The sequence below is a fragment of the Mus pahari genome, chromosome 1 (genome assembly GCF_900095145.1).
Source record: "Mus pahari chromosome 1, PAHARI_EIJ_v1.1, whole genome shotgun sequence".
Lineage (NCBI taxonomy): Eukaryota > Metazoa > Chordata > Mammalia > Rodentia > Muridae > Mus > Mus pahari.
This window is the reverse complement of record NC_034590.1, coordinates 132,470,395-132,494,542: the sequence shown is the minus strand read 5'-3', so window position 1 is coordinate 132,494,542 and position 24,148 is coordinate 132,470,395. Positions and strand designations below refer to the sequence as shown.

The window sequence follows — 24,148 nt, the reverse complement described above, 5'->3', positions numbered from 1 at the left end:
AAACACATGTTTTCAAAAAGCCTCGTTTCCTTTATGCATTTTACTTCATTCTTTTGGCATACCAGAGAGTATGTGTAAGGGGAGGTGTTGTTTCCCTAACTGGTTCTTGATTTGGTCAATAAAGAAGTCAGATATCATAGTTGCTGGGCAAGAAAATCTCTAGCCCTAAACTTATCACCTATCCTATATCAGCCATCTGTTGGTGGCAGAGGCGGCTGGTTCTGGTTGCCCTAAGACCTTATATGGCTGTTGGGCCCTACTCATTCCAAAGCCTGGCTCGAAGAGCCCCCTCTCTCTCCCTGTGTTTGTTTTTCCCTCTTGCCCAGCATTTGGCTTCTGCCTTCTGTATTGACCAAATCAAGAATCAATTAGAGAAGCAACGCCCCCTCCTACAAATATGTGTTTGTTTTCCAGAAGGGAACCACCTTGAGATAACAAGTACTAAGGGTTATAGTGTCTAGCACAAATTCTCCGAACCTTGAAGGCATTCAGTAATGCTTACGTTACTCAAAATTGTACCAATTATTTCAAGGATCACTCTAAAAGTAAAAGGATCACTATATTTTTCCAACCCCATCGAGGAGGAGTAGATAGGATTTTCTTTCTTGAAATGCATGTATTCACTGAATTTAGTAGTGCTATTGACTGACCAGTAAAGTTTATTGCCGTAACCCTAGTTGATTCCCAAATAATTATAGACCAACAAAATCATGCAAGGGTGCCTTTATTAAGCTTTGCATTCTAATTACAGCTAGGTATTTCGTTTGACAAGCAGGCATGACATTCTAGAAAATATCTCACAACACCTGGGGAACAGAGCAGCTGACTCTGCAGTTATTATGCATGGTGCGTACTTCAAGGAGTCATTGAGGGACAGAGCTTAAATCACGACTGCCAAATGAGTATGTTAGATGAGTAGCTACAATGGAAAGCACCTGGTCATGACAGTTACAGAGAGCTTGAGCTTATATCTATCCTTTTATTCTTGGATAATAACTGGGGTCACATATTAGAAGGTGAATGAATCTGCTGGATTAGGCTGCATGTTTTCTATGAGTGACAGTAACACTGATGAATTCCTTTTGCTTAAGAAATCAACTGAAGAAGAAATTATAATAAAACACCACTATGCTGGTTACTATAGGAGATGTGTAGCCACGGCTGAGAGTTTCTCTTTACTCTGCTGGCTTCTTTAGGAGTTCTTCTGAGATATCTTTATTGCGACTGTCTTCAGCTCAGTGTATTCATAAAGACCATGTTCACCCCTAAAGAGGGAAGAAAATTACTGATAAATATGATTGTGCACTGCAGTGTAAGTCAAATATAGTCCCTGATGATCCATGAAGTGCATGTTTTTCTTACTTATCTGACCAGGTACACAGTAAAATATTTCCTGAATACACACTAGTTCATATAGTTGCTAGCTGACCGTAAGCTTTATGGCCAAACATACACTTGCTAGTGGATAACAATACTATAAAAACATATATTTTACTTTAAATGACTATGCATCCTATTCATTTTCACAGAAAATAGCTATTATTTATATCACTTTACTGGACAATATTACTAATAACCCAAATCATAACTCAAATCATAACTCAAACGTATCTGATTTTATCAGACATATAACTAAGGGAGGTGTAGGTCATATTGCATTGTATGATCACTGAAGAGCAACAGGATAAGCCACCAGCTGCACTGGACCCTGCATTTACCTTCTGCCCGTCACAGAAGTGGTAGTGTTAGGCAGGTAGAAAATGACCACCATGATCCACTTTCATTCAGGGGGTTCTGAGGCTAGAGTTTTAGCAGGATCTTTTGATTCTGGGTAAAAGAACCACCTAATCTTTCTTGGTGGATTTTTCTATCTTTGGGATTGATTGAATATAATTTTAAGGAGGCGAGAAACTAAAGATTGTCTTGATTCAAGTTTTTTTTTTTTTTTTTTTTTTTAGCAGAGTTTGACTTTCTCTGGTTAGCAATTTGCTATAACACACTTAGGAAACCTTCAAGTCAACCACAAGTGAACAGCAGCTGAGAAAAGCCCATCTGTATATACAATCAGGGGTTTGTCCCACACCAATTTTGGAAATTGTTTCTTTCCACATGGTGGATGATTTAATGAGTAGGATCACACTCATTTATACTCTACATTGTTTTTGTGAGTACATAAAATTACATAACACGCAGGCCTGTTCTCACCATCATAACACCTATGTGCACACATATTTGCAGAGGAGCAAGATTTTGGTCTTCTTTAGCAAAGATGCTCCTGATGCCCTTCTCCTGTGTATGTAGAATGTCATATTCTCCCTACACACAGTCTACTCATATTGATTATTTTGTGGGTAGTTAAAGTTGAAAATATATCTTGAACAATTCAATGAAAATGTTTCTCACAGTAATTAATAGGTTTCAACTCAGCTCTAAATTTTATTAAAAGATAGTATTTTGTTTGTTTGTTTGTTATTTTGAGACAGGGTTTCTCTGTAGCCCTGGCTGTCCTGGAACTCACTCTGTAGACCAGGCTGGCCTCGAACTCAGAAATCTCCCTGCCTCTGCCTCCCAAGTGCTGGGATTAAAGGCGTGCGCCACCACACCCGACTCAAAAGATAGTATTTTAAGAAGTGTTTTTTTTTTTTTTCCTCAAAGAGTTAGATAAATTAAACTATGGTCTTGATCAAGTTGCTTTCCACTGTATTTAGAGCTGCAAGGACACTCACTGGAGAATCATGTGTAGTTATGATCTCATCAAAACTGACAGTCTCTGGAATCTTGGGCATGTACAGTTTGTGAGACAAATCCGCTGGAACATCTGCTTACACTGCTCACTAGGTCAGGAACTCCACACCGTATTTAAGTTCCATGCTTTTGAGTTTTCATTGCCCAAATCAACTGGCCTTTCCTCCCGTGCTGCAGATTCTCATGAAGCAGCCCTGGATGCGGTCTGTGACTGCATTTCCTGAATGCGGTTTGTGACTGCATTTCCTGGATGCGGTCTGTGACTGCATTTCCTGGATGTGGTCTGTGACTGCATTTCCTGGATGCGGTCTGTGACTGCATTTCCACGGAAACGTTGGCGTGCTGCTCCTGCTTCTCATCGCAGATCTCGAAATATGTGAGAAGGAGGAGCAGGCCATGTCTACCTTCCCTTCTGTGGCTAGAAATTCACAAGGTCTCAGGGAAGTTGTTGAAATTGATAATTATAGTCAACCAAATAAAAATTCATTCTATTCCTTGTTTTAGATGAGACATTTAGAACACAATGTTTAAGAATAGCTCCTGGTCTACAGAGTGAGTTCCAGGACAGCCAGGACTATACAGAGAAACCCTGTCTCGGAAGAAAAAGCAACAACAACAAAAAAAACAAAACAAAACAACAACAACAACAAAAACACACACACAAAAAAAACCCTAAAAAACAAAAACAAAAAAAAATACCCTTGTAAAATACAGAGAATAACTGAAATTGTAACATTTCCAAATGTCATTAAGTTATCAACTGAGAACTGAGTAGGATTATGAAGTGCTCAGTTTTGGCCACTTAACCTGTTCCAGTGTCAGCACTAATCACAGATTCAGAATTTAAGGCTTGAGCACAACTGAACACATTGGGAACATCATAGCCCTAATTTTGGCGGCCCTGTTCCCATCTGATTTAATTCTATTTGGTTTTTAAAACAGGGTTTCACTGTGTAATCCTGTAAGACCTGTATATTAACTCACTATGTCATTCTGGATGTCCTGAACTCACTAAAGAGGCCATGATGGCATTGAAATCACAGAGATCTTCCTGTCTCTCCCAAATACTAAGGTTAATTCCAACTTTAGTTCAATATAATTCTTGTGGCTTATTAGAGTCAGTCACTTCAGTAATTATCTGGAGACATTTTATAGTAAGTACTTTGTTTAATACATGCACCAATTTTTTTGGTAGACTAGCAGAAACATTAATTTGGGATAAGACAACCTTAATTTATTTAAGTGCTATATTAAAAATACCTACAATATTTCTATATTTATTTAAATGGATCTCTAGATTACCAGTTTATTCCTGTACTTTCTGAATATGTTTCCCAAGTGGGTTCTAGTCCCTTATGTCATGGGCAATCCTAAAAGCAGGCAACAATTAACTACCAAGGTAAGGTGGTTAGCATGGTCCTTTATGGACAGGACAGTAACATCTTAATAAAGTATATTTCTTCTGTTAGGACTACGTTGAAATTTAAAATGTTATTATGTAGTAAGAAAAGTCAAAGGAAGAACAGAGGCATACTTTACTTAAGGTATTGAAATTGGAGCATTATTCTGGTAGTGGGAATCTTTTTTATAAAAATATGTTTCTAATATGAAGTTTTACTCACAGTTCTCGGCCATTTCCAGACATCTTGAATCCACCGAAGGGGCACTGGGCTGACAACATCATATAGCAGTTTACCCTTAAACAAAGAAGAGAAGGACTTTGTAAATAATACTTTACTTATTTCACAATTTCGAGACTGGGTCTAAAAAGAATCAGAGATCTCTTTTAAAACCTCCAGCATTCAGTATAATATACTCATTGGGATTGGGGGGGGGGGGCAGTGCTGTGGCTTACAATGTAGAACGCAAACACAATAGATTACCTAGAAGTAAATCAACGGTACCAGTACAAGTAAGAACAATCACAAAGCAAAGTGTGTCTGAATCACAACAGAGGGGGTGTGATGTGTCAAGAAGTGTTTATTTTTCTGGAGGCTGGGGTTTGTCTGCTGTCCTTCAGTAGGCAGCTTTGTAATGCTTGTGTATTTACCAGGCAAACATCAATACTCTTTAGCCGTTGCAATGAGAACAAAAATACACAGTCCACTCATTTCCTTAATTGGTCGATATATTGCTTACACAAAATGGTTGGCAGAAATTAGATCTAATTAGCAATTTTAATTAGTTAAAAAAATACTAAATGTTTCTATGCAGAAACACATTATTAAAACGTGCATAGAATTAAAGAGAGGCTCAACAGAAGATCAAAGCAAGAGGGGAATGTTGACTACAATGCAGTTTTGCAGGCTGCCAACAATTATTTTAATATTAGAGAAAATGGTATTTTATGGGGCTGTTGAACTCTGCAGATGATACGGTAAATATGCTAGTTGAAGTACATGGTATACAGTAAGCCTTCAGTAATTGTAGGTGATGGATATATGTGATGTAGCATATCTGAATTTACTAGTATGGTTATTACAGGAAAAATCTATATTAGTCAATAATCGTATTTACTATATGATAAAAATTTCAACAAGTATCAGAAAATAGCCATAATGAAAACAAGATGCAACAGACTTTTAACTCTTGTGCTTAATGCTAATAGTATAGCAATTAAAAGTTTAAAAAGTATACAAGATCTGTGCCCAGAGTCAGTTCCCAGATATATTATCATAAAAATGTTTGAGTAACATTCCCTATGTTCAAAATCATGTTACATGTATTTATTTGTTAACTCATTTATTTACCTGTCTTATGGAGTGTATGCAAGTATAGATTTTTCTGTGCATGTGTTTGTACTTGGAGGCCAGAGGGAAATTGGATGTCTTCCACAATTTCAGTCTTAATCTTTTATTAATTAAGTTTTTATTACCTTTGTGCAATCAATAGTCATGGATTACACAAAATTCAAGTTTTATTTTCAAATTATTTTTTAAGTTAATTTTAATTCTTTGAGGATATCATTTGAGTACTCTGATCCTATGATTTTCACCCCCCCCTTTTAAATAAATACATCCTAACGATTCTATTTGGCATTGTCATATGTGCATATGTGTCTCTTTGTATTTGGATAACATTTCAGGAGCTTTGTCCTAGAAAAGACAGATCACCCCTCAATCTTATTTTCTAAGACACAGCCTCCCACTGAGACTGAAATTTACCAATTCAGTTGGATAGGCTGGCCAGCAAATTACTGGGGAACCCTTGCCTCTGTCTTTCTAGTGATGGAGTTATAGCCATCTCTAATGATTTTACATGGCTGCAGGGGATATGAATGCAGGTTTTTATGATTGCTCACACAGGGCTTCCTAGTTGAGTCATTACACCAGATTCAGGTTACGTGTAGTCAAGCTCTCAGGCGATACAGGTTGAGTATCCCATATCTCAAGTTCAGTTTTGAAGTCTTCAGATTATGGAATACTCTTAGATTTTATTGGTTGAATATTCCTGTTATTTTTATATGCATGTGACTATTTCTGGATGTATGTCCATATATCACTTGGGTAGGAGATACCTGCAAAAGCCAAAAATCTACATCAGGTCACCTGCAATCAGGCTACCAGGTTTTCAGTTCCAGGTGGTTGTGAGTTGCCCAATCTGAGTGTTGGGAGCTGAGTCTGGGTCTTCTGCAAAGAGCAGCAAATTCTCTTAAGTGATGAGCCAACTCTCCAGCTCCATTCTCCTATTTTTGTAAAAGGTATTTGTGTATTTATTTACCTATTATTTTATTCATTTATTTTTTTATTGTGTATGTTTGTGTGACTGAATGAATGTAAGAAGTCTTACTAAGTGTGTTGGAGGCCTGGCTCTCACTCTGCTATTCATTACATGATCTCGATTAAGTTATGTATCCTTAGCAAGTTCCTGGCTTCATCAAAGATATGGTTTGGGTTAATAAATAGTAGTTTTCAGGAGTGAGCTGTAGGTGAGTTTTAACAAAGGAAGATAGTGCTTGGCTATTAGGATGAAAGAGTTGGTGAAGGTATGACAGAGTTTGATGGATATCAAAGGGTGAGGGTGGAGATGTAGGCTGCAGCTAAGAATGTCCTGGGGAGGATAGGACAAGTCTAAGCCCCTAAGGGCTGTAGCTCTGGCTGCCTCATCAACTCAATTGTTTCCCTTAGAGACAATAGAATCATTTGTCTGGTGGGACCTGCAATGGATTTTCCCAATAGCTATGGGGAGGTGGGAGGCCTCTAGCATAGCCATGATCTGGCTTGTATTGGTTACTGATCCTCCCCAAGTAAGCTTAAATGGTGACGATAGTAAATACATTGAAACATTTTGAGTAACTAACTGTTGATTCTCACTTTGTTAGGAGGAAAAAAAAATATTTCAAGTTATCAATAGGACCCAGAATAGCCTGGCTGTGTCCCTTAGGATGCTTTTCTGAGCCTCACTTTCTTTAGCTAGACTAGATGAGAGAATGAAAATAGCTTATACTGTAGCTGAGACTGAGGGAAGGGAGGCTTGATGAGACAAGGGACTTCTGAGGAAAGAGTCCAGGAATGGAGCAGGCTAGACAAAGTCTCACTTGGAGAGGCACAGCCTGAGACTCTTCTATGTTAAATTATAAAATCAAAGAATACACTAGGTCTAAGGTGAGAGAAAATTGCTTTGCAAAATTTGTTATGCACTCTTAAAAAAATTTAGATTTCTAACAGAAAAAAAATCCTGGAGTAAGAATCTAATATAAAAGCTTTATAGCACCTTGCCTGGCATCTCAGCAACTCCTGAGCCTGGTGCAGAAAGATGACAAGATCAAGGCTAATCTGCACCAGTTCAAGTCAATATCATTTTAAATATATAATAAAGCTTGAGATAGGGTGAGGGACAGAGCACTTGCCTAGAATGTGAGAGTTACTAGGTCTAATGTTCATTATAGAAGATGATAATGACATCAATAAGAATAACATCCAGCATCCATGAGGTACCAACACATTCTCTAATGTGATTAAACTGGGAGAAAATAATTCTTCCTTTACTATCATTGCTCAAAATAGTACTAAGGACCTCGAAATTACGTTGCATATCTTAACAGTGCACAAAACAAACATTTGTAGATTGTTTTAGACAAGTAGTTTGACAAAAATAAATAAAATTAATTTGACATTAAAAATCTAGACAACTACATTTCTAGTAGGTCAGAGACTTTCAAATGATTAACCAACTCTGGAGCAGGTTAACTCTACCTGCTGATATAGGAAGGGCACATCTTACTACAGCTGCACTTACCACACCACCCCGGCCTGCAGAGCAGAAGACACAGTGATGGCCTTATCCAGGTCTTTGGTGAAGAGTCCTGCTGCTAGACCATAGCTAGTATTGTTTGCTCTCTTGATCACATCATCCACAGACTTAAACTTCATGATCTGTTGTACTGGTCCAAATATCTACACAGAATGACACAAAAATGGGTTAACTGTATATTTTAAATGTACTACATATGTTTCCCTAGAAACCATATTGTACATTGGCTAAGGTCTTGTCCCTCATGTTAGACCTATTAGTAAGAATCAAAACAGATGGCCACAGACAGTGAACATGGAAACAGGCTGGGATCATGAGTGACATTATCTGTGGAGCAAATGCCAATCATTATGACAGTGTTTTTTTCTTAGATGCTGTGAGAGAGCTGCCCAAAATGTAAGGACCAAACATCAAATCATTAAGTTCATGATATACTTGGAAACATTTTAAACTTTAAGCCTAGTTTTCTTCATTGTTCAAGATACTACACACAGGACAGCAAGACCAAGAAGGTAGTTCTCTGCCCTAAGAATAACAAAGAGAGAGATTGAGAGCAGTGTTTACTCTTTAAATATAAGTATATTATTGATTTAAATGTCAGCCATTCCTCTGTATTTGGATCATTGCATAATTATAAATATTGTATAACATAGCACAGATTTTTATTTCTTTTGTCACCCAATTCTATATGCCATTACCAAACAAAATAGCTCTTTACTAGAATCCTAACTCGGGAACCACCCTACACTAACCAAAGCCTGAGGTCCTTGGCAGTGACAATTATAACAGCTTGATTATTCCAGTATGAGTCAGCCTTTTATTTCTGTGGGAATATACTCAGGAAAGTTCCAATACAACTTTATATCTCACCCCCATACGTGAGGAGAAAAAAATTGGTTTACTTATAGATATTAATCTTCTGTGACTTTGGTAATATATTTATCAAAATTAAATTTAAGAGAGGTTTCTTGGGATGTTAGTATACTTTCCTGAGAAATGTGACCATGGGTTGGCAGAAACCTCAGAGCTGTCATATGGTTTGCTGGTTCCAAGTCAATGTGAGGGGTATGGGGCAGTTAGTGACCACTCCCTACAGGCTGGGGGCAGATCCTGCGGTTCTAAGCTCCATCGTGACCCTATAACTAGGAAGCACAACATTGTGAACATTGGAAATGGGAAGCAGATAGAACAGGGCTGTGATGGATTTGCTTAGGGTTGCAGCAACTTAGCTGATGCTGTGTAGGCTCCAGACTCCTATTCTGAACTGGCAAATGAGTTATTCTAGTGAGCACGCTATAGGAGTGCAATAAATGTTTCCTTGAATGAAGGTTATTTTCTGCTTTATTGTCCTTCCTACCCACGTTAATCATAGTCTCCAAGAACAATAGCTCTAATCAAAGAAGGTTCAGCCAAGAGGTGCAGAAATGCAAATGCAGTTGAGAAGTGAAATAATGTAGACAACCTAAGTATGTTGGATGATCCACATATAATATTTAATTCTATTCTTTATACTTATTTTCTTTCCTTGCAAAGCTGAATAATCCCCCTGGCTCTTTATTTGTTGACATTGTGGAGGTAAAGGAAATAACCTCTTAGGCCTTCTGCTATATCAAAAACATGAGTATAAATTCACTGAATGAGGAAAATCTGAATCTGTGTAGTTGAGTCATGGTATCTTCTTATGAAGTAGTCCACATAACACTTTCATTGTCTAAGGCATGTACTCATAACTATGCATATAGTACAAGTCTCCAGAATCAAGATGTATATTAGTTACCATACTAACTGCAAACTAGTTCCTTTTAGTTATATATTGTTTTTCTGGGTACCATCTTAGTTGATACTACTTAGATTGCACTCCCCAGCTCTTTACTTCCCCTACAAAGCCAGTCCAGTTTGTCTATATGAGTTTGAGTTTCTTATGTTCTTTGTATAACTGAGATCATTTAGTATACATTGTTCTGTGTCTGGTATATGCAACACAATATATGTACATTTATTCCTGTTTTTATAAATGAAAAGGCCATTTTTCTATTCCTTTAAGACTGTGAAAAAAGCCCTTATAAAATCTGTTGTACACTTCTGTCTGTGTTTGTCAGAAACTCTTTACAGGACACTTGGATTCCTTACTGTTTAGCTTGGATCACCAATAACTTAAGACTTTGTCACCAAGCATTTCCTGGTAATGTTGGTCAAGGAGCTGAAGATTTTAGAGGGACATAGCTCACACACAGAGAGAACACGGCAAGCCCATAAACAGAACCATGTGGAAACATTACCTCCTCTTTGGCAATGCGCATCTCATCAGTCACGTTGGAGAAGACTGTGGGCTGCACAAAGAAGCCTTTGTTCCCCCAGCGTCCACCACCACACTCCAGTTTGGCTCCTTCTTTCTTCCCACTCTCAATGAGATCAAGTATTTTATCATGTTGTTCCTTATCAATCTAGTTGGAAGAAACCACAGGGAAAGGAAAAGAAATGAAAACCATAAATACATAATGAAGATGACGCTTCCGAATCCCAGGACACTCTGTTAAGTCTGACATTTTGAATCGCTGGACACAGGTCCAGCTCATTCTGATCATTCTTGTTTGTGGGTTTTTTTTTTCCTGTGAATTTTAAAGAAGGAAGCTTAAGAATTTGTAAACTAAGTACAGTTGCATAAACACAGAAATTGGCAATATGGAGCTTTTACACAACTGTCACTGATCATTTATTTTCTTTGAAAGAAGTTTGCTAATGATTGAGCACGTACACCAGGAACTTTAGTCCTTACTGAAATAAAGGAGTGATGGGGGGGGGGGGAACTTTGTTTCAGGTCTGATGGATATGACCAGTGGATGTGCTTTTGACCATAGGAGATCTGTATTCTTCAGAGATGTAATCTTCCCATTCTTAGGTCTACTGGACTGGTTACCCTTTCATACCACATATGATCTCAGTTTGGGGGGATCTTGCTCCATTCAATTCAGTAGGTTGAATTCCAGCTTCTAACAAATCATCTTTCTGCTCTGTAACAGAAATTTTCCCCAATTCCTCAATGATGATCTTTTTATTTGTAATCTAATGTGGAATTCCAGGGGTTGGTTTAAAAATGAAGACACTGATCTTACTACATACTAGATAATAGAGCCAGGCTAAGTTGCAGAGTTATGAATGTATGTCTAACTAAGATATTCTGGAGTTGGCATGTAGTCAAAAATGTTTATGTTCATGAAAATCTTTGCTGTCCTATTCTTTAAATTATATGAAATATGTCCTCAAAATCACTAATCTTCAGTTCTTTTTTTCTAAAGATGTATTTCCCAACTCAGAGTGCTTCTCTGTCCTTGAACAGAGAATATATCTGGGGAATCTAGTTCTTGAATATTTGCTTCAGAAAAAGAGAAGGCTGAGATATACTCTGCTAGATCATGGGGCCAATAACAGTACTCAGTTATCAGAACACAGTCTATGAAATAGCAAATGCACAATGTCATTATCATGGTGTTAAAACTTAGGTTTTGATTGGTTGAATGTGTGAATTTTCTGATTCCTTTAACTTTATGTATCAAAACATCATATAAAACCAAAAAGATAAAAGTTCACCTATGGGAATCATATATTCTTACCTGGAAACTAGTGATCAAAAGTAACATTGAAAACAGACATGTAAATATCTTATTTCTAAGAAGAGAATGTCTATACTTCTTATTTCTAGAAGAGAATGTCTATGGAATTATTATCATTTATTATTATATATAATTGTCATCATGTATAGAAACATTTAATGGTATCTATGACAACACATTGAGGTAAGCATGTGCTGATTGTGTCACAGAGCTTATTTGACATCACTATATAGGGAATCCTCCAGAGTGATGCTACTATATCTATTTAATTGGCAAGGAAATTGAGCAAAGGGAAGTTTATATGTTTTTTTTTCAAATGAAAATATTGATCAGTTTAAGCTTTTATGTATGTATTTGAGACCACAAAGACAAATACAAACATTATAAGTTAAAAAATATTGTATATGAATATTCATATCTAATACAATGTAAATACTATATTACATATAAGATATATAAATATTATATACAATATAATATAATATAATCTCTAAAACTGAAATGCCTTAAGTTTGTCATCTTTAAAATGAGAAAAATGACCATTGTAAAGACTTTTCCTAAAAATATATTTGGCTTTAATTTTCCCTATAACTATTTTTATTGTGATATTTATGAATCTCATACTCAGTTTCAAAAGTTTCAGTGACTCATCCAGCAGTGGTTGAAGCACTAGGTGAAGGTTGGCTAATGTGTAACTCTTCTCATAATATCTTTTTTTATGACAGAAAAAAAAACCCACCATAATGATAGAGAAGCTTGGTGTCTCAACTTTTTGCTTCTAAGGTTCCAACATGCCTGCCTGTTCTTATTCAGAACAACCTTTCTTCAAAATCTATGTACTTTCACAAAGTAAAGCCATGTGATAGTCAATTAGAATGTGGGCTTAATCAAGGGCCTCTCTCAGGATATAGCTGGTAGCAATTTCCCATAAATTTTTGCTAATTGAATTTGATTTATATTTATTAACTAATTCAACAATGAGGTTTGGTTCCAACTAAACAAAGAGCTACAGTGTAGCATATTTAATGTGAAAGAGTGAAGATGCCAAGGTCATTGTCCAGTCCCTAGAGCACCCCACACAGGAGTGGCTCTACTGGCACTTGGGGACAGTAAGCTCTTTGTTGGAAAGTTTTCCTGCTCACTGTGGAGTATTCAGCAGTGTCCGTTCTTCTGCTCAATAGAGACTCACAAGGGCCCACAGCTCCCCACCTTGTTAAAACAACTTAACCTGTCTATAGATAAAGTCTGCATCTCCTGTGGGGAAGGCCCTCAGGTTGAGGATCACTGTTGTAGACCAGGACCCAGAATCGGGAGTGAACTCAGAATCACAGGACCAAAATCTTGAACAGCAGGTTATAACAGACCATGAATAAAAGCTATGCAAGAGGAAACTGTGGCTTGAGTGGGAAAGACAAAGACATTCATATTTACAGTAGATCTAATGACACAGAATACCCAGAGTCCCTGGGGGAATCCCTAGCTTTTGATAACTAAAGGGAGAAGCTTGTCAGGAGTTTGCCAGAACCAGGACTTGCAAGAACCACTTATGACCTCATACATCTGAGAGAATGGGGACACTGCTGAACACTCAGGTCTGCTTTCCTGCTTAGACTCATAGAATGATGGCTGAGGTGGAAGACTGATTTCGAGGGAGAAATGAGTGAAATATATATGGATTTCCAAGAGATCTAAGAATTGTAATAGGAATCAAAAGCATGAAGAAAAAAAGATTGAAGAAAGCAAACAATTGATAATATTGTCTAATTTTTCTTTTTTCTTTTGTCTATGCAGTGTTCATGACAGTGCAATGTGTATGGAAGTCAGAGGCTGATATTAGGTGTATTTTACTATCACTTTCTACCCCTGTCATTTATCTAGATAAACCGTCTCTTTGAACCCAGAACTTATGAGTTTAACTACCCTTGTCAGTCACCTTGCCTTGGGAAATCCCTATCTTATCTCCTGAACTTTGGGATTAAATATTGTCTACCATACACATCCAGGTTTTTTTATGAGGGTTCTGGAATTTGAACTCTGAACTTCACACTTGCATGTCCAGTGCTTTATCCACTGGGACATCTCCTCAGACCTTTCCACGTTTAATTCTCATCATGCTCCCTAAACTATATCTAGACATATAAACAATTTGGTCAACACAAAATATATTGAGTTCTTTATTATTGGGAAATATCTCATTATACAAAGAGATATTTCCCAATAATAAAGAAGCCATTCTGCAAAATGAATAACTAAGAGGTAAAGTTAACTATTAGTTTTAAGTAAGATTATTTATTTTTGTATTGGAAATGATTGTCTTATTGCTGTATACTTGCCTGAGGGCCTTGATTTATTCCTGGGGTCAGAGGATTTCCAAGAACATATTTCTTAGCTCGCTCAACACTCCTTTTCACAAACTCATCATAAACTGACTCTTCAACAAAAATCCGGGATGCTGCGACGCAACACTGGCCTTGATGATAAAACACTCCATGGTGTGCAAACTCAACAGCCATGTCCACTGCAGAGAAAGCACTTATATTAGAGAAGAGACAGTTTTGAAAGCATACATGTGTATGTGTGTGTGCATGCTCACACATGTCTAAATCAAAGTAAAATTAAAAAATCTAGTTGTTTTCAGATGAAAAATGGTGATATGGCAAAAGGAAGAATCACAGAGTCAATATATCCTGAGTCTTAAGAGCCAGGTGACAAAATAATCTTAGTGATCTTTTTATTTACAAAGATATATTAACAATGAAAAGAATCTGGGAAGAGGTGCTTGTACAGTTTTAACACAGACCTTACTAAGAACGTAGATTTGGTTATAAGAACAAATAGCAATGTAAATAATTATATAATTCTTTCTAAGGATCAAGATGTTTATGACTATTTTTAGATTCAGGTTTTAACTGAATAAAAAAATGAAACCTGCATTATTCATTGACTAAATAATTTCAAAACATTCATATACTTTGATCAATGAAAAAAATTTATCTTTCTGAATAATGCTCAGTGAAACCCATTAGCATTTAGAATCATCACAGACCATATGAACCTTATACATGCCTACCAACTCATTGCTTAGCTCATGCAGTATAGTGTATGTATAGCTTTTATTGTAATATTGTTGATTCTAGTGAAAAGAAAAGTGTGTGTGTGTTTGCATATGTGTGTGTGAGAAAGTTTTATAAACGAGGAAGATTATATTCAATATTGCAGAAATAGGGTGTCATCTGTGAGCCAATTATAACTGCTTCAGTTGTAGTAAGGAGATTTTCCAGATTGATAAACTGGGGACTCTGCCATGTATTGAATGTTAAACAGAAAGTGAGCTCTAAAATCTGTGTAAGAATCCCAAGAGAGACAACAGCAAATTGCATGCATCATTTGTTTTTCTAAATCGTATTGAAGGAAGAGGTACAGAAGTGCTGGACCATGAATCTCCATGGAATCAGCCTGGTTAGAAAATAATTCGAGATTTCACTTGTTAGTGAGCCAGAATGATTTGGAATATTATGGATGGCAGTCATATCCAAATGACAATTTCACATATTTCAATTTACTAGCATAAATTGGAAGTGAAAAAAAAAATTAAGCAAAGTCTAATATTCTTATGGCTATCCCCATATACTAAGTGAAGAGAGAAAGAAAATATGAAATTACTGATAGCCAATACTCCTGCTGGCTCCAAATGTCTCAAGTATCTCATGTACTCAACAGACTCAAAGACATAAAATATCAAAAAAAGATCCTAGATCCTAGATGCAGACCTCAGATACGATCTCAGATTGACACCAGGAAGTAACCATCTATTGCAACCAAGGACAAAATCATATCTGTGCTTAATTTATCTACATTATGGAATAATTTAAAAGCTTCCCAGAGTCACCATAGTTGCTAGTTAATTCCTTTCTCCTTGAAGGAAAGTCATTTGTAAGATTCTAGGTGACTGTGTGACAGGATCAGGCACCAGGAGGAAGATGATAAGATGCTAAGGAAGGACTTGTACTCACTGTCAGCATCTGCAAACACAATGCAAGGGCTCTTTCCCCCAAGCTCCAGGGTGACTCTCTTCAGATTGCTTTTCCCTGCAGCTTCCTTGATTAATTTGCCAACCTGAAAGCACACATCACAAAGGAGGAGGCTTAGCATGTTCTCATGTAGACAGATTCATTTCATGCTTTCAATTTACATAACATGTGCCCCACCATTTCATTTCATTTGGAGGAAACATTAAATGGTGTTATTCAAGATCTGGCACCCTCAGATGTAAAAGCTCCCGTCATCAAGTATGCAAACATGAGACATATCAGAAAATGGCCATGGTCAGGTGAGCAGACAGTTACCTAAAGACTTGACTTGCATGAGAGGGCAGATGAAAATTATTTTTCATATTCACCAAAACATCCTCTCTGTGTGTTTGATCAGAAATACCTGTGCACACCTCATGTATTGACTTCTCATCCTTCTAGTGACATTCAGAGAACTCTGTACTTCCTTGGTTTGGGCTCATCTTTTAGCACAGATTTTTCTTGCACTCTTCTCTGATGACTACAAATGGACAGGATTCTTTTTCCTTGGGCTCCCAAAGAAGGACATGAAAATGCACCTGGAATTCCCCAAATGGGATCCTACATATCTGCAAAAACTTTCCCAACAGACTGTCCTTTTCTCCTTCTCTGTATGTTCATCATGGTACGCTCACTGTGCTTCTGTTTCTCCTACACATGTCACTGCACAGAAAGAGACTGACACTCAGCTCTGTGTTCCTCCTGCCCTTCTCTGGAATCCTGACACTCTAGTCTCGTCTTTACTCTTGTCCCTTCATCTAAAATAAGACATTGCTTTCATTTTGCTTTACTTGCTGCATTTGGATCCATTTAATTAAAGGTTGTTTTCTAAATAAGACTTCTTGTTTTCCATTTCTAAATCCAACTCTTACAATGACTTGTACACTAAGACCACGTTCTATTGAAAAGATCTTTACCTTGGTGACTAGAGGTACCCATCATATTATGCATCTTTAATACTCCGGGTTTCTTGTGCTATTTTAGATGTGGAGTGTTGAGATAATGTCTATGTTGATACTGCATTGCTATTATTCTGCACTGCATTATGGAAAAGGTAATAATTTTACTAAAGCTTCCTTTTTATTAACAATTTTGTGATTCTAACTTTAACTCCTGATAGTAGATGAATAGAAATAAACAAAAATCGGTAATGTCCTGGAAAAGCCTTGCCGCAGATCCACCTTCCCTGCCTGCCTTTTATGCTACCTTCTTCCTTCTTTTCTGTCTGTCTTTCATTGGTGAGAGTGAATCCCCTTGTTGCTCAGTCTGGTTTCAACCTTGTGACCCTCCTGCTTCTCTTCCCAAGTTGGTATAGTGGTGTGTTGCACCGTGCCGAAACTCTATAGGACAGTCTTTGTGACTATTTTCATTTTAGAAGTTTTGATTTTCTATGTAACTAACTTTATCATTTGAGGTCCCCAAGCAGCTTAGTAGAAAACTTCTGCTAACGTAAGTTACTTTTGTCTTGGTTAATGGAGTATGACCAGAGTACATTTTCTAAATCTACACATGGCAAAAGAATGAATAGAAAAGTTGGTTTGAAATATGAGTGTGGAGGGCTAGAGAGATGGCTCAGTGAATAAGAGCACTGGCTGCTCTTCCAGAGGTCTTGAGTTGAAGTCCCAGCAACTATATGGTGGCTCACAACCATCTATAGCATGATTTGATATTCTCTTCTGGAATGCAGGTATACATGTAGATAAAATGTTTGTATATATAAAATGAATAAATAAATAGTATATTAAAATAAAAAAGAAATATAAGTGAGGAATAAAGATTTTATATATATTTCAAATTCAGGCAGACCATTTGAAGCTTGCTTGAAATTTCTCAGAAACCAATCACATAACTTTTGTCCTGTAATTTCATTCCCTTACTTTGGAAAGACAAAACATGAGTTCCCCAGAGAGGATTATGAGAAAGGCAAAGATACGAACTGTTCATCTTGTTGCATTCCATGTGAAGCAGAGGTATCCAGTGTTTGGAAAATATTTCTTGCATACTATGTGGCTTGTGACTGTGAGGAATACATTTGCCTGTGTATTAAAAATGGTTCAGGACCTCTAATATAAGTCAGTTAACAAATGTTAAGAAAAAAAGTATAAATAAGTTTCCACAGAGTATTTGTGTTGAACGAATGCTATGCTTTTCCTCACTGGGGCTTCTGGAATCATGTTATTATCATTTTGCTATTTAGAAATAGTTGCATACCATTCTGTGGCTAACCTTGAACAAAAGAGCCTTGAGACTAGCCTTGAGGTATGTGAATGAGATAACTCCTCAAGGATACACATGCTCATGATTATGAGTCTCAGACAGCGGGAACACAAATAGAAACACTGTTGAGTTCAAGATTTCTGAGAATTTCAGATAAGACCACAAAGGCAGTGTGGGAATTCTAGGGGCTCAGGTGCAAGAAGCTGATGTCCACATACAACCCTAAACCTGGGAAAGTGAAAGATAACAACTAAGGTCACTTAGTGGCTCTCAGAGGGCTGCTAGATGTCTTATTTTACTAGTTCTCACTTATGCTATGTAAAACCAAGTAAAACAGATGTAAGGGTCCCTATGCTTTTCAAATAAAGAAATTAAAACTTGGCTAAGATAATCAACTTTTTAGAAGCATAGGACTTAAAGGTTTAGATCGATTTGAGCCCATATGTTGTCTGTTTTCTTATTTTCATGTTTTATTTGGAGGTAGGGGGCATATAAAGTGGTCTCAAAATGGTACACAGCTCAGGGTCAGTCGAGACAGTTAAACATTTATATACACTGCTGCTGGGATCAGGACCAGAAGCCTTCAGGAAGGATGGACTAGAGAAATGAACATAGGTTTTGGACCCAGAAATGTTGCCAAGGGTGGGAAATCCCAGGATTCTATCTGCCTGCTTCTCCCTGCTATGATATCAGCCTTCAGCACCATCATAATAGAAGTTATCAGTGAGTCATGGGCACCCTCCCATCTTCTTTTATCTCCATGAGAAATGCTGAATGCAGTTTTTTGTTGTTGCTTTTTGTTAGTTTTGTTTTTAATCATATCTCAGATTTCTCCACCTGGTACTAGCTTTCTACTATCCATGAAAAGCAAAGAGAATGTACTTTAGAGGGTCAAAATAGGATAAAAAGAGAATTTAATGTTTTATGAGTTTGACTCTCTGTGGCGTTTAATGAAATACTGAAGCAACTAACTGGAAGAAAAATCAAATCAACCTCAACTTACTATGGGGCATGTTCTTCCTGTTTCTCAGTCCTCAAGGAGTTAAAACCATTTGTCAGCATCTCTATCAATCTCCAGCACCCATCTAGCTTCAGGTGAGTTTTCTTTTCCTTGGCCTCCTATACACATCTGACCACCTTCTCAATCCTATTTATTTCTTGCAGGTATTGGCAGCTTACTTTTCACATATGCCAATGAGGCATGCAGCATGCAGTCAGTATCTTTTCAGGTTGAATAGCTAATAATAACACGATAGCCAAGTAGAGTGACTCAAACACGGCTTTGCTGGACATAGAATTAAGTTCTAGATTTGGTTATGACAGAAACTCAGGAAATATCCAGAATTCTATCTTCCAAGCCTTTTGCTCGCCCTCTACCTGCCCCTTCTTATTAGTGCTTATGGGCTGTTGACTATTTTTCCACTTTGTGTCTATCCACAGTTAAGCCAGGCACACTGAAAACTGAGGCTTTCCAGCAGAAACATGGAAGGAAGCACAATTTTCCTGCTTTTCAGGGTATGCTGGATAGACAGTCCCCGAAAAACACTAAGGGTGAAACCCTACTATGTAATTTTCTTAAGCTAGAGGTTGCATTTACATTTATTCATGTAAATCATGTGCTCTAATTTATATTATTTATATCATACATATTACCAGTCATCTGAGAGAGTCAGGGGCTAAATTTCTAAGAGATATATAGTAATAAACACACTGAACATTGTAAAAGCAACAGGTATCTTCTTTTATCCTAAATTCATCCAGAAGTGCTTTATAAACAAATTTTCAGAGATTGAATAAGTGACAAATCATCAAAGTAACTTTTGTTCTAAAAAGCATTGGCTGAGAAATAGCTGCAGAAAAGATGCTTGCTCTCGTAGCAAATGAGACATTCAGAGATTGACCCTACCTGTGTTGATCCCGTGAAGGCCACCTTGTCAATGTCCATGTGAGAAGAGATGGCTGCCCCTGCAGTTGGCCCATAACCAGGGACAATGTTCACCACGCCAGGAGGAAACCCTGCCTACAAGCAGCCAACAGATGAAGAATTTAATTCACAAGACTCACATTACTGAAGCTGTGTTTTTAGTCTAACCTTACAAGTTTTTCTCCCAAGAAATTTTCAGCTATATATTTATTCTTTATTATTACTATTTCTTAGTCTATATGAAAATGTACTCAAAGGGGATATTTATTTCTCTCAAAACCCAAAACCCCATTAATAGATCGGATCATAGTTCTAATGATTAGCTGTGCCAAATGTCAGAAGGGGGGAATTTCTAGGATCCAGAAAAGTATGATGAAGTACATAGACAGCAAGAAGGCATTTGGTGTGATTTCACAGTTTCATTTTCATTTTCAGTTTTCCAATGTTGACTTTTCATGAGAACAGCTAAGTTACAAATCCTGAGTGGGATTGTTTGATCAGTAAAACAGCACATAGGCAAAGTATCTCTGTAAAGTATGGAAGTGTCCTATCAATGACAGCATCAATGACAGAGCCTTGATGGACACATTAAAAGTTCAAGGTATTTGAATAAAAAAGCCTCATTTTAACAAACTTTTTGTTCATTTTAGTTTGAAATGAAAAATTATCTTAAAGATATTGTTCGTCATTCTGAAATTCTAAGTTACCATTTTGAATTTTTGATGTAGTATTAAGGATGAAAACCAGTAATATTTTAAAGAGGTGAAATCACACATTTTGGTCAATTATATAAAGGTGTCATGTTGTATGCACTTTAAACAGGAAAGATAATGAAGATGAATATGAACACTGGCTATATTCTTTGCATATTATGGCCCAATATTTAAACAAGTTTATTTCCACAGTTGCCTCCAACCTTTAGCCATATTAAAACTAAACTAATTGAAAGAATTTACAGAAGCAACCAGGCCAGTCATAAATGTGGCTGTGTCAAACAAGTACTTCAGCATTTGAAAGTACATTTTAGTTCCTCCTGAATTCTGTTCACAAGACTTGAACAATGTAAGTAAACGGATTACAGGGTGACTGGTTATAGGCCTCTGCGTCTGGCTTCCTGTCATTATTTAGGTGGAGATACACTTGTGCTGACTGACAAGATCCCAGCCCTTAGCTCAGCTGCATTTATCTGCATGGCTGAGCAGGAGCCATGTGTGAACAGCGAAGCTCACGGTACATGTGAACACGGCCTTTAAGGTAAAGCAGGGACCCAGAATCTGCCTGCATGTTTAGACTCAGGAAACTTACCTCTTTTATTAAAGATGCCAGGTGAAGAGCCGTGAGAGGAGTTTGCTCTGCTGGCTTGACAACCACGGTGTTCCCACAGCTAAGGGCAGGGCCTATCTTCCAAATGAACATGAGCATTGGAAAATTCCACTAGAAAGCAAAATTGAAAAAACGGACCCTTTACATCGTCTCAAACCACAGTTTCTAGAACAACCTGCCTTGATAGATGTTGAATAAAATTTTTTAATTTCTGAGTACTTATCTGAAACATCTCACTTAGAGTCACTGTTAAAAGCAACTAATACATGATAAATGATCTGGACTCACCATATAGAAGGGGACAGGAAAACACTCCTAAATTTAGTTGTGTGCTGATATTTTGAATGCTTATTCTACAAGGAAGAATTCTTTATGGTTTTGTATATAAATAAGCATATTAGATGTTAAAATGATATGACATTATCTCCCCTCTATTTCCCTAGAGTCCCTTTATTGAGTTTACCTAATTATAATACCTTTTAGTATATTTAATGCCAGGAAACTTGATTTTTACTTTTTGGATTCTGGAGACTGAAACCAGGCCACGGATATGTTGAAATTGTTTTGCACAATGGAGAGGTAGATTCAGATCAGGACAAACCATACGGTTAAAGGCAAAGGAAGTTCACATCCATAGGGTGAGTGCTTTGAGTTCAGATCCTTATAAACCCTCTGGCCAGCTATAAGACCTGAGATATGTGACCACTTCTCTGCTTATGCATTCACCACGCATGAGTCCTGAAAACGGTCCTCCCTATGTTAGATGGATGTCTTCTAATCCATTGAGAAAGAGAGCTGGGGGACAGCACATCCCTGTGTGAGGGCCAGGGTTAGACACCAGAGCAACAGAACAAAGCAGCTAAAGATAATGCTTAGGTTTATTCAAGCTACTTGCTGGTAGTATGATGTAGATGGAATTTTTTAGGCTTTGAAGTAAAGAACACTTCTATTAAATACATTGATATGTTCAGTCTCACTAAACAAGAGTCACTGTCATTCCACAAAAACAATGTAGAATGCCTCACTATGTTTTAATTTGGCCTTTTAAATTATATCAGCTATATATGGTTAGTGTCCTGTGTGTCAAGTTTAGAGGAATTCTGGTTCCATCCAGAAGTTGATTTTCTGTCAGAAGAATTTTGTGTACCCAATCCTGATGTCTAAAGGTACAATGCAGGCCACACACTTTTCCAATCTTTAACATGATCAATACTTCTACTTAAGTCGAAAGCCATTTTCTAATATTTTAACAATCTTGCTGCAGTTCCTATTCATGATGAGACATTTCAAGGAGACAGAGTGCTGGAGGTTACATGTCCTGCTGTGTCCCACTGAAGTGGAGTCCCAGAACAGATGAGCCATGATAAGCCTTTGTAAAACACAGCTCGGGAAACCAGAGCATCGCACAATTTCCAAAGCGACCCATGCAGCCAACACTTAGGGTTCATGTTATAACATTGAAATGCCCTCCAAGGGCACAGCAATATAGTGAAGGGTTTCAGGACCAGCTAGCTCATATCCAAGCAGCTGTTACCAGGCAATATGCTCCAGGCAGTCATGTTTGTTGAACTTACTTCACGCATAACCATCTTATATGCTTCACTTGTGTGGGAGTGGGCTTCATCACCAGATCAATGGAATTAGCCCTTTCTTTGCCCCCTTGGGAGTCATGAAAGAGAACTTACAGGTATGATTTGGCCACACACTCCAATGGGTTCACGCCTTGTATAAGTGAAAATGTCTCCATCTGGAAAACAATGCAGACACACCACTTGTTAAAGGCAAATGTGTTGTGCAGGCATGGTAAGGTAATATGAGGTTGAAGTGAGAAGAGGCAGCAAAAGGGAAACAAAAGATCCTATTTATAAGGCTAATAATGTGAAAAACGGAGCCCTCAAACGGCACTTTCATTCTAAAAACTGGGGTATGTGTAGCAAGATGGAGGAAGATCTGACAGGCAGTTCATTATTCCTTATATTCAAAATGGCTGTCTTCTACATCATCCTGTTCATAGAGTGGTACAGAAAGGAACTGGGAGATGAGAGCATCTCTCAGTAAGGTACAAATGTCTCCAGCGTCTCAAATTTCCCAGGATCATGAACCTTGACGATGATGAATGGTTCTTTCCCACCTGGATTTGGCCAAGTCTCGTGCCTTACTCTGATGTGGTTACCCTGAATTTTGCTGTTCTCTTTTGTTCTGACTTCCACAGGAGCTTACTGCTACCACAGCAAGTTCTTTTCCTGTCAAAAACCACAGGGACTTTAAACAGCTTCTTCTATGTTTCTTAAAAGTGGACCAAGAGCCACGAAAGAGCCCCCTTCACGGTGCCCGTGTGTTCTCATCCTTATCTTCTAACTTCCTGGTGACCACCTTCCATACTGAATCCTCCAGCTAGATTGGCAGTGCCCATCAGGGACAGGACTGCAAGTGGATTTTTTGAGTTCCTAAAGTCATTACAGTTTTAGACATGAACCAGCCTCTACTCCATTCCCAAGTTGATTTTTTTCACTTGAAACCTTTTTCATGTGTCTGTGCTGAGTAATACTTACACAATCACTTGCATGCACACTGAGTAATACACAGTCACTTCCAAGCAAACTTCTTAACTCAGCTTGTAAAAATACTCTCATCTTTGTAGTTTTTAAAATATGTTAATATTAATTAGTTTGTTCTCAGTACACTGAGTTTAAAAGGATACAGATTAGCATAACTTGCCTCTTTCTGGACCATATGTAAAAAAAACTGTATTATAGGAAGGATATCAATGTTATGGAAATGAAGCAGAAATCACTAATTTGAGTAGGCAGCTTTGTACAGTTTGAACACTTAGACCCCTCACTTGAATGTTTGAGTCTATGATACTTGTCTTATTTTAATGCAGTCTATACACTACACAGTTTTATTTTCTGCATAATTAATGTATTCACCTTTTAAAATGATGACTCTTAGTAAAAGTTCCTTCTTCAGAAAGCTGTTTATTCAAAATCAAGGAGAAAACAACT

General features: G+C 37.4%; 1 protein-coding gene across 1 annotated transcript in view; it reads right to left on the bottom strand.

Moving 5' to 3' along the window:
• Positions 1-708: 708 nt before the first annotated feature.
• Positions 709-24,148, bottom strand: part of LOC110318664 (retinal dehydrogenase 1) — a 41,061-nt gene continuing 17,621 nt past the window's right edge. The window contains exons 5-13 of the mRNA XM_021193866.1: positions 22,829-22,890; positions 21,126-21,254; positions 19,803-19,916; positions 15,623-15,725; positions 13,943-14,127; positions 10,278-10,442; positions 7,984-8,141; positions 4,368-4,442; positions 709-1,265 (exon numbers count right to left, since the gene is read on the bottom strand). Coding sequence (XP_021049525.1) covers positions 1,193-1,265; positions 4,368-4,442; positions 7,984-8,141; positions 10,278-10,442; positions 13,943-14,127; positions 15,623-15,725; positions 19,803-19,916; positions 21,126-21,254; positions 22,829-22,890 — 1,064 coding nt within the window. The 3' untranslated portion in view covers positions 709-1,192. The remainder of the gene's footprint in view (positions 1,266-4,367; positions 4,443-7,983; positions 8,142-10,277; positions 10,443-13,942; positions 14,128-15,622; positions 15,726-19,802; positions 19,917-21,125; positions 21,255-22,828; positions 22,891-24,148) is intronic.